The sequence below is a fragment of the Lonchura striata genome, chromosome 8 (genome assembly GCF_046129695.1).
Source record: "Lonchura striata isolate bLonStr1 chromosome 8, bLonStr1.mat, whole genome shotgun sequence".
Taxonomy (NCBI): domain Eukaryota; kingdom Metazoa; phylum Chordata; class Aves; order Passeriformes; family Estrildidae; genus Lonchura; species Lonchura striata.
Window position 1 is genome coordinate 14,293,961 of NC_134610.1, and position 18,162 is coordinate 14,312,122.

General features: G+C 44.9%; 1 protein-coding gene across 15 annotated transcripts in view; it reads right to left on the reverse strand.

The window, feature by feature from the left end:
• Positions 1 to 18,162, reverse strand: part of BIN1 (bridging integrator 1) — a 90,442-nt gene that overhangs the window by 37,875 nt on the left and 34,405 nt on the right. For all 15 annotated transcript variants that reach the window (XM_021526156.3, XM_021526154.3, XM_077784952.1 and 12 more), the window contains exons 2-6: positions 14,261 to 14,341; positions 8,513 to 8,567; positions 7,969 to 8,063; positions 6,111 to 6,206; positions 2,257 to 2,364 (exon numbers count right to left, since the gene is read on the reverse strand). In XM_021526156.3, the coding sequence (XP_021381831.2) occupies positions 2,257 to 2,364; positions 6,111 to 6,206; positions 7,969 to 8,063; positions 8,513 to 8,567; positions 14,261 to 14,341 (435 nt within the window). The remainder of the gene's footprint in view (positions 1 to 2,256; positions 2,365 to 6,110; positions 6,207 to 7,968; positions 8,064 to 8,512; positions 8,568 to 14,260; positions 14,342 to 18,162) is intronic.

The following is an 18,162-nucleotide window of genomic DNA, read 5'->3' on the forward strand; positions in this document are numbered from 1 at the left end:
TTATTTGCATGCAACAGCTGAAAGTCCTCAGTGATTTATTTTAATAGCAGGGTGTAAGTTTAGCAATAAGTGGCAGGGGTCCTGGGTGGGAAAAGAACATCCATATATTAGAGAAGAACAAAAGAGACCACACAGTGCCAAAAAGTATTTGCACTGTTGTTTCTTCTGTTACTATACCATTAAACCTTTATCGAGTCAGTTCCCACTTGTATCCTGTGTCAGAAACATGATTTCTCTTTCCTAGGGGTCTGTCATCACGTTCCAAAGTAATTTACACTGGAACAACCCTACTTCAAAGGTCACAGGAGCGAAACTCCAGGCACAGAAACAGAGAGGTGAACTACCTCCAGCAGCTGAGTGCACACTGAGCCCTGGCTGCTGCCCACAGCCCTGCGTGACTGCAAATGCCAGATGCCAGGCTGGGCAGTGAGAACTGCCCACTTGGGAAGGCCATACATACACATCCCTGGGACTTGCTGCTCCCATCTTTGCAGGATCAGGACAGTGCAATGTCACATATGTGACATATGTGTGTAAGCTTATGGCCTAAACTACAGAGGGTGGAAAGATATGACCCAGTGCACACTTTGGCTAAAAAGAACAGTTTGATCAGGCACTGAGAGACCCTTTCACAGGCTAAATCATGACTAGAGCACCAACTCATAACTTTCAATATTTCACCCTTCAAACTGCATTTTTTCCATACCTGTTGTATCATCTTAGCTGAACATTTGGGGCAACAGTGAGTGCAGCAGTGATAAAGGCAGCCAACCTCTGCTGCAGAGCATCAGGTACCAACCTGAGTAGATAAATTCCTACAAAAACCATTTCCACTGCAGCAAAGATCCCACTGGCATGCACCAATAAAATAACATGCCCCAGGGTAATTCTGCTCCTACCCCAAACACAATGAATTACTGCTTTGAACTGAAGGCACAACCAGCTGGGCCTCATGCCTTGCATACAGAATCAAGACTTGCTTTGCGCCACATAAATGATGCAATGACACTTGGCCCATCAATCTCTCTCCCCTTTTGTCTGCCAAGGTTAATCACAGTGCACACAGTGCACTGTAGATGACTGATGACTTGTAGCTTAACAACAGAAGTATGTGGTCACTAAACACACATCTTTCACTCGGGGTAGAAATGCATCTTCATTTTTTTCTATTCAGGAAAAACACCAGCATCTCTTACATAGCTCATATTCCCCCCTACCAGAAATAACCCTAAGCAAAGATTACAACTCTTATCAGCCTGCTTAAAAGATACATATCCAAGGTCTTTCTTTCCTGTACTTCTTCTACCCTGAAAAGTCACAATTTACCATGAAAAGAATAAAAGATGTCTCCCCAGCCCTGGACTATTCTGTTGTATCTAGAAGAGTCCTGTGAAGGGAAGCATATGGGTTCAAAAACACTTAGGGTACAAGAGGAATTCATAGCTCATTTTAGGGACAGTATTCATCCATGCACCTACTCTAGGACAAAATTACTATTACCTTTCTTCTGCTACATTAAAAAATGTAAACTTCATTTTTAATTAAAATAAATATCATTAAAAATAAAATCCTTCACTTGAATATTGGGCAAGCTATTCAGAGGCAGGAAAGAAACCTGACATGAAAAAACCCTTATTTTTACACTTTCAGTCATATTTATGATCCAGCAATTGCAACCAACAGATAATAGAATACATTCATCAAGTGTACATAGAGTGCATTTCCATCTGTATACTTGTAATTCACACTCCTAAGGGTCTCTGTCCTAGGATATCAGAGGTCTTCACAAACACAACCAACTTCAAGTTGGTTGAAACAAAACAACATTCTTACCACTGCTCTAGAGTGCGGACAGAGTCCCAAAGAAGCAGACAAACTGTAACATTTTTCTGAAGCACTGCAGGATTTTGCTTCCCCAAGGGGCACACAGGCTTTTCTCCCAGAGGTTACTGGTCCTGTTCATGTAATGAAACCCATGCCCAAGCATGTGGCCACCAAGACATGCAGACTGATGATGGTGGGTCTGAACCAACCTAACAGACTCATCCTGCCTTCCAGGAAAACTAAACAAATGAGCAGGAAATACCTAGCAAAACCTGACCAGTTTAAAACACCTCAATGATCTTAAAGGTCCTTTCCAATATGAATGAATTCTATGAAAACACAAGAGATACAGATGAACTTAAAGCTGCTCAGCTGGCAAATGCAGACCTCCCAAAAAGAAAGGAATGCTGCATGTCCTCCTGATTGCTTTACCTTTGCGATTTTGGTTTCATCCTTCTTCTTCGCAGTTTGCAGAGCTTCAAAGTGGTGTCTGGCACTGTCGTAATCCACAAGCTTCCTTCCTCGCTTTGCGATACGAGACTAGAGAGACAGAGAAAAGAGTCACACCAATCTTCCCCAGCAGCCAAAACTGCAAAACCTCCCAGGAAAAAAACCCTCCCAACCTCCAGAACACCCCACACTGTTCATACAGCATGCCCAGAGAGGAGGCCCTGGGAGCCACCTGTGGCAAGCACCATTTCGGAGGGAGCACCTCAGAAAGCACCTCATGTGCTTTCAGAACTTTAGCTTCACTGCTTCCTAAGCCCCACAATGTGCCTGCATCCTATATCCTTCATTATTTTCAGGGCTTCCTGAGGGCTGCAGCCAGTCTCTAACTAACCAGCTCACTAGTTTGTGTGGAAGCCTGAGAGATTTAAGTTCAACAAAAGAAGGCATTTCTGCTGCCAGCACAGCAAAATCACTCATCCACATGCTCAGGATATGCCATGGACAGCCTTTTGGACCCCGTGACAGAAGCTGCAGGCAGTAATGACTGCAGCCACAGGCAGTAGTGACTGCAGCCACAGGCAGAGGTCTGCTGTCACCAGCATTAAAGCAAGTGAAGTGCAAGGGAAAACCAGCAGCACTGGGTCACCAACACACAACTGAATCCAAAACAAATACAAGAAGGGAGCTGTGTAGCATATGCAGATTCAGGAATGGAGTCCTGACAAATCCATGGCTGAGAATCCAGGACAGTCATGCCTGTGTTAGCCTTCTTGAACTGAGGAGCCTAACACTCTCCCTTTCAGCAGAATTGCACTTCATTGAGGCTCTGGCCTACTGGGTTTCCCCATTTTAGGAACTATCCATCCCCTCAAACCCCTGCCTCCCACACTGTCTGCAAACACCTCAGACTATCTGGGTTGGAGCACACACCTTCCCAGCCTTACCATAACACTTCCCCCCTAGATCAGAGAACCTGGACCAGCATCAGTAATCAGCAGTCCAGTGACAGGCTAGATAAGAGAGAAAAGGCGTGGCAAAGAGCCAGGAGGATTTCTAATTAACCACAAAACCCAGGGACATTGTGCAGAATGAGGAATCAGTGCTGGGATTTACTCACAAAAGCAGAATCCCCTTCTCTCCTGCCTTGGCAGGGAGCTGTGGTTTCCTCTCGCCAGGCTCCTGCAGATACGCTGCAAAACCACGCTCAGGGCTGATCCCTGCCAGAGCAGCTGGAGCAGCTCACACATCTCCCACAGGCTCCTCTGCTCTTCCAGCAAATGCTGCTGCAGCTCCAGGAGAGGCACAGCAGATCTGCAGGACCTCAGCCATGTGCACACCCAAACTCTCCTCTGAATGCTCAGCTCACTCATAAAGAAGCTGAGCCACCCCACAGTCAAGGGCACTAGAAGACACCTCCCAAACACCACACTGCCTGCCAGGAGACAAGGTATTGGAGGGGGCTGCACAGCAATCTGAGATGCAAGTTAATGCATCTTACAAACACACCAGAGGAAACACGGCCCCATCTGGGATTTAAGAGATACCATTTTGCCCCCACGTCAGCCTGGGAGAGACAGCCATTTCAGGTGTTTGTGCTACCCCACCAGGGAGTTTGATTCAATGTCACCCATCTTTCAAACAAAGTCACTCCTCCATGTTTATGCAGCTCCCAAACTTCTATGTTTTCCCAGCCCCATGTTTCCACTGGAGTACACAGAAATGCTGCAAGGTACAGATACACAGGGTGTGAACCCTCCTGGAGTAACCACTGAGCACACGACTGCCCGTGATGGCACTAGTAGGATTTAGTCCAGTCCTGAAAGGCTCAGGGCTCCCTTGTATGACTCCAGAACAGCTGCAAGTACCCAATGTCACCCAAATACAACAGCTGAACTCCAGCAGACTTTACTACTTTGCAACAAATCCATCTTAATTTGAGCCTCCTTAAAATAAACAAACAAACCAACCCAAGCCATCACAAAAAACTTTTGCCCTCCACACTCTTCTTTACATATGTTTGGTGTTACAGCTAGTAGAGCACCAGTTTTAATGCAAAACAGAAAATCCCCAATTCCACAGCTATTCAGAACTTGGGCTGTACTTTATCTTCTCTGGCCTCACTGCAGAGACCTGTACTATTACTGCACATTGTGCAAAACCAACCAAAAACTCACTCATAAATATTATGCAAGAAGAGTCCTACTCCAAGAAGTACAGACACTGACCTATAAAGTTTAAAGTACTTTTTGCATTCCCATTTTTCAAGTTAGAGAAGATGGAGAGGCCTTGTTCAAGGGTGAATATCCAATTATTTTCTTTAACACACAAAAATTCCTTACTAAAGGCATGCTCTGTTTTCACATTCCTGCTGTGGATCCCTTTTCAAGTCCAAAAAATCCAATGGAATTTTTACAGCCTCTCAAGTAAAGACACACTGAGAACATGTTAGACTGTAACAAAAAAATAATGTGTGCATGATCTAACTCATCACGCATTCTAATTACTGGGCCATTAATAAAAACAGGTCTTTTTACAACAGAATTAAAATCCTCTTCTCTCCAGTAATCAATTTATTTTACCAGAGTAAGGCCAGAAGTCCAGGAGAATCTGAAAATTTCGTTTTGTGGGAAACAACAGCCAGAAAACAAATAACTCAACAACAAAAACCAACTCAAATATTCTGTAAGTGACATAAGATTGGAGCTTTTTTGGCCTGCAAATCCCAAGAACTCTATTCCTTATGTGAGGCCTAGCTATACTTCTGTACAGACATGGCAATGTTCAATAACTGGTAAAATGTGAGTTGGACCAAAGCAGTGCCAAAGTCTAAATCTACAGCAAGCCCAAAGTAAGCCATCCTGCTGAAGAAGCAGCACAGGTTGCATTTCTGACTGAGGCACATGGCATCACACCCCAGAGAGATCAGCCCTACAGCCTTCAGTGGGTGGAAAGCCACAGCCCTTCCCCAGTCCAGACTTCCAGGGGCAGAAGAGGCTGGAAAATGAAGCAAAAACAGGGAGTCCCAGGGGACAAGGTCACTGCTGTTCAGGGCTCATTTCACAAGCCTGTGACCTGCCCCCATGTGATACAGCACAATCCTCCTGAAGCAATAAATATTGACAAACATTTTAAGAGACGTTTTGGGGAAAGGGCTGCTTTCACTGGGAAGTGGCCAGGCTAATACTTCCCATATGCTGAGATCATTACCAGTGCTTCCATAAGGTGAAGACATTTCCTGAATAACCTTGAAACAAATAGAGAGGAGATAACTGTGGGGGAAGGGAAGGTCACAGGCCTGCATTCAAATCCAGGCCCCTGGATACAATCTCTTCCAAAAAGACACTAATCCAGTATTCTCCCTTCCCTGAAAAAAGCTGATTCCACACATAGCAGGACCTCAAGGATTCACAGAAATCTGCCTTCCATACCAGCTTCTATTCATAAAGTACATTTGCCACTAACTGCTTTGTCAATGTTCTCTACTTACAAGGAAGTTATAAGACAAAAGGACCAAAAAGAGAGATTGAGACCTTCTGAGCTGCTGCTGCACCCCTGCACTCTGATGCAATAGGGAATTTAATTAATCCATCCATTTCACACTTATATTTTCTCTTCAACATCTTTCCCCTGGATTCTTCACTCTTACTTTAGGCCCAAAAATAGAACAAGACATTTTCAATTAACCCAGAGCTGCAGAGATCTTGGCTGCTTTCAAATAAGACCTTGGAGAAGCACAGCACACATTCTCCTAAAGCAGATGGGGATATAAGAAATTGATCTTCAGAGCTTTTATCTGCTGTGACTCTCTAAATCAATCAGTTCAAAGAGAATCTTACTTTAATATCTGGAAATTGGCCAAGGTATGTATCCATGGTCAGAAGTGCTTGATCCACCAGCTTCTGATGGAAATCCGTCCATAGGAGATCATTGTTCTGGAAAAGCAAAGTAATGAGTTAACTATTAAGAACACAGGGCTCCACATTTCTCTTTTTCTCTGTGAGTGTTACAGCAAACAATCTTGGGCATTCAGAGCTCTTAAGAAACAGTAAATTCTTTGGAAAACTAATGATAACAGAGATGTTGGCAGAAATGAGGAAGCCTGATGCTGCTAATTCAGGTGACCTCTCTAAGGACAAAATGCCTTTTAACCCCTATCTCTCCCCTGCAATGTTAAGCTCAAGTCTGTACAATGGAATGTGATTGTCAGGCTGGTTTTGCCTCCTTCTCCCAGCAGCTACAAAAAGGAACACCTGACATCACAAGGCACCATTTTCTGTTTTTTATTACAATACAGCTTTCTGGACAATCACGAACAACAGAAAGCTACACTGGCAGTCTTCAGCCCTCATACCTCCACAGCCCAATGAAGGACAAGGCTTGCGCCCTGAGTTGTGCCCACTTTATCCTTGACCTTATCTCAGGCACCGTAATTTCCTATCAACACCTTGGATTAGGTGAAAATTACCCCTCTCCTTTTTTTCCACTTAACAAAGGGTTTTAGCTGAAACATTCAGGAAAAATTCCCACTTCATGCTTTCTATTTGGCAGGAATAACTCATCTCTCTCATCTATCTTTTCACAAGCAAAATATAAACAAGGAATTAAAGGGGAAGGTGTAAAGCTGGAAATATTCCTGCAGACCCAAAGGGTGTTACAGTTAACTCTCAGGATTCATGTCCCCTTTGATCTCTCTGGCTCAAATTCTCTGAAGGGTCAATCTCTCAGGAGGCATCACAGTGGCCCAGGAAAAAACAAGGCCAACAGAGACTATGAAGTCAAACCAACTGAAATGCAACTCCATTATTTACTGCAACAGCACTTCCTAATGCAAAGTTTCCATGTTAATGAAAAAAATTGACCTGGAAACTTCAGATTTTGTTTGAATTATCTGCTTTGAAGTCATTCTTTCCTGGGCAAGATACAGATGATATTTCAGGTGAGATTTTCTCCAGGGGAAAGAGGGAGAAGGAAAGAATCTTCCTCCTGTTCTCCTGTCTACTCCTTCACCACTTCTCCTGCAGCCTCATGGCAAATGAATCCACAGAGCTGAACTGGCACAGCTGCTGCTCAGCAGAACAGCTGAGACAGAGAGCAGAGGGTGCTGCCTCCAGCTGGACCCACCCCAGGCACAGGCCAAGGGGATCCAGGCTGCCAAAAGACAGGCTGTGCCCTGAGCTCCACAGAAAACGCCTGGGCACACTGCACAGGCATCACCTCGCCAAGGGATGAGAGCAGCAGCAGTTTGGGTGACACATGGCTCAGCCAAACAAGGGAGCAACTCAAACAAGGCAGCTGGTGGTACTGCCATTACTACACAATTGGCTGCTCTGACTGTTTTAGCCATAGTTTTATCTGCCCTTTTTTCTTGCACAGAGCATAAGCAGTACACCCAAGCTGGCCCTACTGAGTCTCTTTTGGAATCCTCTGTCCCCATTTAGCCACTCTGGGGGGAACAAACAGCTTCTGGGCATAAGTGTATGGTTCTGTGCAATGTACAAGCATCTGGCAACAATTTCCTACAAAAATACAGGCCACATCCTTTCAGCCTTCCTTTCTTCACAGTGTTGAGTTAATCTCCAATTCTTCTGCAAAGTCATATGCCTGAAGAAATGTGGTGCCCAGACATAGCTTCCAAAGCTCATCTCTGCTGACAGAGCAAGTCTGGACATCCCCACATCCAGGACAAAGTCTTACCTCTGCTATTTTATTTGTGTCATCTCTCCCAGGCCAATCTGGTTCATAAACTTCCTGCAAACACTCTGTCAGCTTCTTGGAGGCCTCGTGCATAGCTAGGAAAGAAGAGGGAACTGTTCAGACAAAGAAGAAAATATGTGTTCCTCACAGTTTAACCCTTACCCAGAGGAATGGAAGCACAGGAGCATTACAATAGATGCTGAGCTCTTCCTTACTAAATGTCTGACCCTTGATGACACAGAGATCAAAGGTAAGCAGAGGGAGAAAGGAACCAAGGGTGCAGTTGCATCAAGCCCTTTGTGTTCCTTCTTCCCTTGAAGAACATGTGAAGGTCCATCTGCTAAGATAGCACCACGTGTTTGGCATCAAAGCACAACCCCATTCCCAGCTGGTCCCAAAGGATTCTGAAAGATTTCCCCCTTGACAGAGCTGACCTGTCCTGCAACTCATGCCTGGGGAAACACCAGGGAGGGGAAGGCTGCAGAAACCCCACTGTGGAGATAAGCACTAGAGGGGAACAGACCTCTGTTCGTGCAGACCTTACCTTTGACAGAAGCCAAGTAAGTCCGGAGGTCCTTCTGCAGCCTCGTGCCTTCAGACTGTGAACGTAAGGGGATCAGCAGTTATTCTCCCAGCTAAAGAGAAGGTAAGAAGCACTCAAGCATTTCCAATTAAAGAAAATTGGTCTTGCAGACAGGCTACACACCAGTCCTATGATCACATGAAGCTTCAAGCTATCATGTTTTTTGTATTTTTTTGCTGTGCGTTTTAGGAACTTGTAGGACTTTTGCAGCAAATGTAATCATAACTCACTTCCTCTTGTACTCTCTTTGGGTCAGCTCCCAATGCTTCCCCAGACTAAGAGACTTTGTTTGTAAAACTGGCCAGCTTTTTCCAATCTCTCATTTCCTTTGCTGATAGCTGTAGGAAAAGAACAAATGTGAACTCATCCAGAACTTTCGAGGCATGGAAAACAATTTGGGCCATGCTGCTGGAAGCAGATGGATTTCTCACAAAGCTGTACTATCACTGCCACCTCAACAGCTGGGCAGATTTAGCCTCTGCTTAGAGAGAACAGCTGCACTGGGAGCACAAAGGATCTCGGCATGAGCTCAGTTGAGACAAGAGGTGCCTGAGTGGTGGGGAGAGCTGATTGGAAACATCTGCTTTTGAAGTCAGTAGCTCTTAGGCAGCTGTTGAAGATGTTCTGTAAGCTCCCTGTCTCTGGAATTGGCTTCAGCTGTCAAAATTTATTATGCTGTGGTGCCCCCTCAATGGGGCACAAACTGGGAAGGAGAAAAAATGACAGCAGGCTGTGAGGTGCACTGGTCTCTTTTCTGCATTCTTGTTTAGCAAAAGATATGCAAAGTCCCGCCAGTGGATACATTATCATCTGCAGCTCTACCATTTTTAAGAATAACTGAATCTGAACTCATAATTTGGAGGCTATCAAAAACTGTCAGCAGGGAAGGTCCTCGGCAGAATATGCCCACTACACACTTGGGCACTGCAATGTCTGGAGCAGTAACATTCAAAACTGTAGCATTAAAATCAGAAGCCACTTCTAATATTGTGTCCATGACTGCCCTAATCCTGCCACATCAGCAAATGACACAATCCAAACTCAGAACTCTTCAATTCTCAATACCCAGTTCCAAAGCCATGGAGAAAAAAGCATCCTCCAAGCAGAAAACTGGTATCACAATTGAATGTCTAACCAATACTTTTTAGATAGATCACCTGAAAAACCTGCAAGTCACGGCTGAAAACTGGAGCGTGCAATTGCAGCAATGCAGAACCAGCCTTCTGTGCTCTCCAGGCATCCCCACCAGTATGTGGTTCTGCCTCCTGCGGCTGAGTGGTCTCAGCCACCTCTTGCTGATGTTTAAACTCAGCTGATCTCTGTCATTATGGAGTTACCCAAGTCTGTTAAAAATACTGAGCCTGACAGAGAGACTGAACAGACTTTACAGCCTGTAAGATCTGCAAGCAGAAAGTTTTTCAATGAGAGACCTGTGTTCAGTCTTGTCCTGAATCCTGTTTTCCCAGGGGAGCTGGGTACCTGTGGTTCCTGTCCAGTTCCCTCTCTGGCATTTCTGTGGACGTTTTCTTTTCTACCAGTAAAGCAGCTCCCTTGCCACAAAGGCTTTTTAAAAATTATTTTAAGCATTAATGCTTTTAAAACTTTGGGGTAACTTAAAGATCATTGCTTTCTCTCTATGCATGCAGCACCTGCTTTCTTCATGTGGCCTACAGTGAGCCGTCAGGTACTGCCATAATTCTGCACAAATCAGAGAATCATTACAGCTGGAAAAGACTTCCAAGATCTCCAAGGCCAAACTTTAACTAAATATCACCATGCCCACTAAACCAGTGCCACTTCTATGTGTTTTCCCAATACTTCCAGGGATGGCTTCTCTGGGGAGCCTGTTCCATGCTCTCTCCAAAACACCTCTCACAATGCTATACAAATGCTATACTCTCACAAAGTACTATACAAAACAGAAAATTTCAACATTCTTGAGTGCATATTTAAAAGATGCTTCTTAAAACAAATGGTAAAAAAGGTAGGGAAAAGAGTCATACTTGAATTAGAAAGAGGAATCCACTTCCCAGTTATCAAAGAGTTGAAGGGTGTACAGAGGGAAGTTACAGAGGTATGGCTCAATATGAAGAAGTTTAAACACACAAGTGTCATCTTGTTTGAGCAGATACTGCCACACTTGCAACCACAGTGTAATTCAAACCCATGAGCCTATAACACAACACATGAAGGACAGATGGATATTTAAAAATAAAAGTGCTATGCTTGGAAGGCTGGAAGACCTCTCTCTCTTCCCAAAGACTTAATGAACCACCTATTACTTACAGCTCTGTAAAAAAAGAAAAAAAATAGCTTGATTCATTTCTGTGCTTTCTTATCTTAAAACCAAGCCCTAGCTAAGTATGTGATTTTCTGTAGAGATGCTTCTTGGTAGTAGATAGGTTTCTTAAAACCCTTTTCCCCCATTCTTAAAATAATTATTTCATCCTAATATTAGACTGCAATCCCTTTACATAACCTCTCTGATTTTGCAGATCTAGTGGGAAGGATTTTATTATCATCAGGGATGTTTGACATCTGAGGGGGCAGGAGGTAATGTCCTGTTTCCAGATTAAATAAGTGTAGGGCTGGAAGAGCAGACTGCATAATTACAGGGAGGGGAAACACCGAAACAACAGCTCCAGGTAAGCCCCCACTCAGCAAAACTTTAGAACTGTTAAGAGCGTGAACAACTGGTGGGAAGCTCCACCCTGGGGTACTACAGCGATGCTGTTAAGCTTGTTTTGCCACATAGGGCTGAAATGGGAACTGCTGGGTGTGAAGGGTTCTTGCCAGGAAAGAAACCCTCTCTGAGGTACTAACTGTAATGGGAACCTACTCTGCAAGAGCCAAGGTGCAGTCCCCACTGCCTGCCCTGCAGCAGGGGCTGTGCCCAGCACAGTGTGCTGCAGGCAGAGGTGGATGCAGCCTGTGCCAGCAGCAGCTTCCCTCTCACGTGCTTGGTGTGGAAGGCTGTAAACCAGCCCAGAGCTTCCACACAAGTGGCAGCTCATGAAGGGTATCAAAACCCAGCTGCTCTGCCAGGCAGAGGCACACACAGTGCCAGGTGTAAGAGCTGCCGCCAGCCTCACACTGTCCCTCCAGGGAGTACTTCAGCACAGGGCAAGAGTTGCACCTTTACAGGAGGACTCTTGCTCCCAGGTCAGCAAGGACAGTATCTGGGAAAGATCCTTGTGCCAGTGACCGAACACAAGTGACACTGGGAAAGGGAATGGCCAATTGGGAAGGTTAATAGCCAAAAATCTCCATGAGGGAGTAATGAGGGGCAGTTCTGCTGCTTGTCAAGCCTTCAGGAGACACAGGCAAGCCCTGCACCTGTACGGCTGTGTCCAGCTCTTTTGCCACAAAGCAAATCTGAGTTAGAAAGTTAATAACACTCAGGGACCTCAGAGTGGTGCTCTTATATGAACCTGATGGACAGAGAGTTAGGAAGTGTAATGCCCTCCCTTATGTACACTCAACCATTATTTGAAAGAATCATAAATACTTTGGTTGAAAATGATTGATTTTTAGACCTGCACTCCATTCCTCAACAGACCACAATGGAATCATGTCAAAGTGGTCCAACACAGTCATTAGAGTTAGAGGAGCCTCTAATCAGCCAGTGAAAAAGGTCACTGCCTGCTCACACCCTAGCCAGTTCCACAAGAGAGCAGCGCTGGTTTGTCACCAAGCCTGAAGCAAAAGGTCAGCTTTCCTCCAGACTTCAATTCCCCACTGGAGCAGACTTTATAATGAAAGGTCATAGAAATCTCAAAGATAACTATACTACACACACCTTATACATACAAAAATATAAAGAAGTGTGTATATATAATCAATTTTTTTATTCCCTTAGCCCTCAGCTCTGGATATCCTAAGAATCCAGCTAACTCACACTCATGGTTTGCCTCATAAAACAAGCATTGTCTACATTTATTTTAGTAATAGGGAAACAGAAGGCCTAAGCAAAATCAGCAGACCACAAGCAACAAATGCAGAATGGCCTCCAGCTTCTCTGATTAATTATTTGGGGAATTTAGTTCATGGTCTGCTCCACAAAACAGGAAAAAAAAATCAGATGTAAGGGATACAAGACGCAGTGCTTCTTTAACAGGCTCCTCACTGCACCACTGGAACTCATGGCTTTGGAAATAGAAAAAGCCATCCCAGAGAGTCACATCTAGAAATCTGTATTTGAGGGGTTTTGTAGTTATAATTTAAAAAGGTTAGTTCTTAATTGCTTACAAATTATACCAAAAAAAAGTCACATCTGGTAATGTCATGTTGTCAGAAAGCAGTTAAAATATATTCTGTTGTGTGCAAGAGAAGATCATTGCTGGACATGCTACAGACTTGCTGCATGAACTTCTGGAGCAATAGCTACTATTGCTGCCAAGAGAACGAGCATTAGTGTCCAGGAATCTGCAGTCAGCTCTGGTTACACATAAGTCAAAGCCAGACTGAAGGATTTTCATTACATTCAGCTGTGGCAAATCCCTATTCAGCTGGTTTTGTGACACATAACCACATCTGCTGGGTCTCAACAGACATGATGCAGCTGCCAGTAACAGCTCTAGAAAAAGGTCCTAAACATATCAGGCCACAAAAGGATAACAGATTTCTTCAGTACCACCTGAGCTATGCTGTGACACACATTTCCTGCCACAAAACAGAAGCAATGCTTCCCCTAACAAAAAGCACCAGCAAAATCCACAAGGTAAGTGGTGTTTTCCCTTCTGGGAGGCTGAAGGCTCTAGATAAAAAGTAAAACAAAACACACCCGGTTGAAGATGGAAACCTACTGCTGTGGAAGTAGGAGGGTGGGGAAAAATTGCTACACTGTTAAAATATTTCTGTGCGCTAAAATATTGGGGATGAGGCAGACACGCAGAAGAATAATAACTCAGGCCTGACACAGTGATTGTGCAAGTATGGGGAGGGAGTCAGATTTAGGTCTTAGCCATGGAAGGATGTTCCCTTTTCACCATTTGCTTCCTTTGTCTCTTCTGCCCTACACTATGCTTAGGAAACTGAAACTTCCTTGTTCCATTTTATTTTCCTATTTCTAATCTGTTTCCCAACCTATCCCTCATTCAGGGACACAACGTTGCTCTTATATCTCCACTTCCAGCAGAGCAGCAAAAATTACATTACAAAGCAGCTGCTAACTGAATAAAGTGCTCTGCTTGAGCTATTTCTTTTTCTAAAATCGGGTCTAGAACAAGAATTATTTTTACTGATCTCTTCACTCTCATGACCAGTGACAGGACTGAGGAATAAAGCTGAGGCAGGGGACATTTAGGTTGGGTATCAAAAAAAGGTTTTTCACCCTAAGAGAATCTGGGCACTGGGACAGGCTCCCCAGGGAAGTGTTCACAGCACCAAGCCTGACAGAGTTCAGGAAGCATTTGGACAATGTTCTGGGGCACATGGTGTGATTCCTGGGGTGTCCTGCACAGGGTCAGGACTTAGGATCCTGATGGGCCCCTTCCAATTCAGCATGCTCTATGACTGTCTCATTGACTCCATGAAAGGGACCCTGGAAGTCACAATGTCATTTCTTGTAAGTGAGAAGTTATGAGTTATGGGTCACTTCAATAGTCTTATGCCATTGTTTAAATTAATGGCCTTTAATTACATTGCAGCAGATGACTGGAAGCTAATACTGAAACCCAGAGTGAAATTACATGTTGACAATTATCTTACCAGCTGTTTGTTGAAGTTTTGCACACACTGTTCAAACTGCTCATCTTTTGTTTCATCTGCTTTACCAAGCTTCTGAAGGACCTGCAGAGAGAGAGAAAAAAGGAGACTTCAAACACAGATACAGCAAAGCAGAGGAAAAAAAACAGTTGCACGTTTTTGGTCCTGAAGCCTAAGTTAAAAAGTCACCCTTATTCTTGTGCTCAAGATTTTCAGAATATTTTTACACACAGTCATAGCTTGAAAACAGATTTACAGATGAGTCAGGAAGAACTCGGACCTCTTATGTTCTGCTGTACTGAAGAGCATGACTGAGGCTTCTCTTTCACTGATCTAATGTTTTTTGCAGACAAGGCAATAGCAATCCAGTTATCTCCTGAACCAGCAAGACACAAACCACATCCCTAATATGCCTTGTGTTGTGCAGTTACACTTTTCCTGATTTAATGCTGATGTCTAGTCCAGACAGGGTGGGGTTCTGCAGCCAGAACAGCTGGATGGTCCTCAGACACAGAGAGCTGTGCAGAGATTTCAAGGAGCAGGGGGTGGCTGAAGCAGTGAAAGTCCCACCTTCTTTCAATCTTTTCTCACTATGCACACGCTTGGCAAGAGCTGGCTGCTGAGAGCCACTGGGGACCTTACACCATTAATCTGTGTGACATTCAATCCAAGTGTCTCTGAGAGTGTCAGCAGCCACCTCCATGCACAGCACAGCTCCCCACAGCCTGTAAAAAATTCCTTATCAAACCACTTCTCTTATCACCCTTCTCTCTTAGTTCACTCTCCGTGCAGCTAAGTGGATTGCTCCCAGGCTCAGAAGAAAACAGCATTTCATTTCTGGGCTGGCAGGTACATTCATCACAAGAAGTCTGGGCAAACTGTGGAGGAGGGCAGCAGCTATTTGCCATACCCCAAGCAACTCCAGCTGCAGGGAGAATGAGATATACTCTGTAATTGGTTAAGGCTGATTATATCATCTCTCTGAACGCAAAATCTAACAATGCCAAAAAAAAAAAAAAAAAAAAAAAACACGCAAAAACAAGCCTTGTCTCACAGGGACAGTGAGACCAGAGAAAAGCTCATCCAGCCCTCAGCCACAAGAGGTTTTGGTGAGCCAGAGGTGAGTTAGAAAGGGTGCTGAGGAAGCACCTCAACAAGTGAGGCAGCCCTCTCTGGAAAGGGCACTCCAATTTGAAGTGACCTACAACAATAATTTAGTCCTGCTGGCCCACTCTCATGTGGTTTTTTACTGTTTTTTATATTTTACACTGTTGAGGTGGAGAACACTTGTTATGCCTATTTGGCTAATCTCAGTTTCTCTCTCCCCCATACATGAATGGATAATCCAAGCTCACCCCTGACCACAGTAACTGATTGTAGTGGAAGATGTGATAAATCACTGCAGTTATTCAGCATCCAGCTCCTAAACCTCCTTATTTCAGCTGGGATTAAATGTCTAGGAGGGAATCACTGTTTTTCATTCTCCCTCTGTTCAACAGCTTGTCTTCACCTCCAGAAATTGCTGATGTATTCCAGTGTCAGCAAAAGGAGGGAAAAGGACACACAGACAAAGAGTATCCTCTTTGTCACCAAGAGCTGAATCAAGAACCACCAGAATTTTAAGTACAGCTTTCTACAGCTCAAATACCAGCAACAAACACTGCAGCCACAAATGCCTAATGTTCTTGGTAAATCTGTCTACGCAGCAGGACACAGACAGCATGAATATTCCCTTCTTCTTCACAAACCCTTGGCACATAAGAGCTTGTTGGAGAGAGAAGAGGCAATGTTGTTTGTACTGGCAGAGTCCTGTACGCCAGACACTGGTGTTTCCTGTGCCCATCCACTCTAGCAAAGGGGAGCACATCCCATTGCAACACTGCTGCTGAGGTCACACATTCCTCTGCCATGCCAGCAGGAGACAAGCATTCAGTATGGCCTCATCTTTCTCATCAAGAGGTATCTCCTCCAGATATTGTTCAGCTGCACTCCCCTAGGCTGTCAGATCTATGGAGCAGGGTTTTCTCACATGCTGGGTGACTTTCTAGGTGTCCAAAGAGCAGGCACACCAATAGCATCCATCACTGATAACAATAAAGTATGCAAGCTGTAAATTCCAAAGAATTACATTCTCACTCAATGTGCAGATCAGTAGAATTACTGGAGATACAAAGGAGACTTTTACAGGGCTATGCATCTGTCTGGCTATTCAAAAGATGTGATGCTTTCAGGCCTGGAGGGGAGGGAAGGAGAGCATTTAACTGGGAGGAATCTGGAGTATGTCACCAGGGTCAAATATTTAGAAGAGCCTCAGTGCTTCCTGGTGTAAAACACTGAGCAGCACTCACAGACTATTCATTATGGAGCCACATGCCTGCTTTCATCATATCCAAGGAGTTAATTTCCAGTTCTACTGCCCCTTGGGAGACATGCACACTTAGTCTGAGATCATCTGGCCAGCTGGGAAAATCTTGTTCCACTGTGCTAAGGTTCTCTGCACAATTCCTGTAAAACACTGGGCACTGCAAAGGGCTCTAACTCCCAGCCTTTCTCTAAGGAAAAAGCTCCTGCTGTAACAGGAAAACTCAGGTGAGGAACAGCTCTGAAAGAGGAGGGAGGAAGTAAGAAGAAACCCTGTGTGATTCAGCTGTGGTGACAAGGGATGAGTGAAACAGATGACTTGGGGATGCCTGCAGAAATTAAGCAAGGAAAACAAGGTACAAGAGAGAGCCTGGCTACACAAAAAAAAAAAAAAAAAACCGAAACCAACCCTGCTCTTGCTTCCTACACTACTCCCCGTGTGGTAGATGAAGGCTTGTGCCCAGTGTCTGCTGGCACTATGGGCAAGCCCCAACTCTCAAATGATCCCTTTTTTTACCTGCTATGATGCAGCAGAGAAACAACAGCCCTGGGCTGCAGCAGGACAGTGCTTATCTCCTCATAATGCTCTCCCTCATTGCAGATCTGCTCCACATGAACAGCCCAGAGGTCAAAGCCCAAGTCATCTGAGCAGCACAGAGGATGGCGCCTCAATGCTGGCCCTCAAGCCTTCTCCCAGCTCCCCCATCAAAGAGCTGTGCTGGCAAGTCGCACTAACAAATCCCTCTGGACTCCCTGAACCAGGGAGGATGGAGCAGCTGGCCCCGGGTGTGCTGCTGACTGCAGCCATGTCTGTGCTCACTGCCAATAACCCGTGAGCTCACAGGACAGCTCCCCTCCCCAGGCTGGCAGTGCCGTCATAGGTCAGGCTATTCCGGGCGAGCCCGGCTGCTCCCTCCCTCCCCTGCGGCCGGTTTTAATCCTCCAGCTCACTGCAAAGCCAGATAAAGTTCGGATGGAAACTTCAGGCTCTTTGATAGCTATTAATGGAGCAGATTTCCCAGGGCAGGAGACAGGACTCCACCGCAGCTCCCAGATCTCGGGGTGGATCAGAGCTGGTGTGATGTGTCAGCTGCCGTCTGGCGGCAAACCACACCAGAAGCGGGCATGGATCTGGCATTTAAAAGATTAATCAGCAGCCATGGCTAGGCTCCTTGGTCTGCCCCTGACCTCAGGAGTCCTGGCCCCGCAGAAGGATAGGGACCATTTCAAGATGGTGTAAGATAGGGTGAAGGAGGGAATGCTTTGTATGAATCCCACAGAACACCTTGTGAAAGATTTCAAAGGAGGCTCTAGTGTTGCTGTGGGTTTCACTCTTGATTTACCATGGCAGTAGTAAATTGGTTTACTATGATTTATTGACTTGCAGTCTTGATTTACTATGATGGGGTGGGGCTGTCATCGCAGCCAGTGTTTTTGGCCTCAGGCACCAGCTATCTTTCCCACTGTTTCTCAGAAACCAGGTCTCTTCTAATAATTATAGCTAGACCAGCAAATGCCCTGCATACGTTAAGACCAACAGTCAC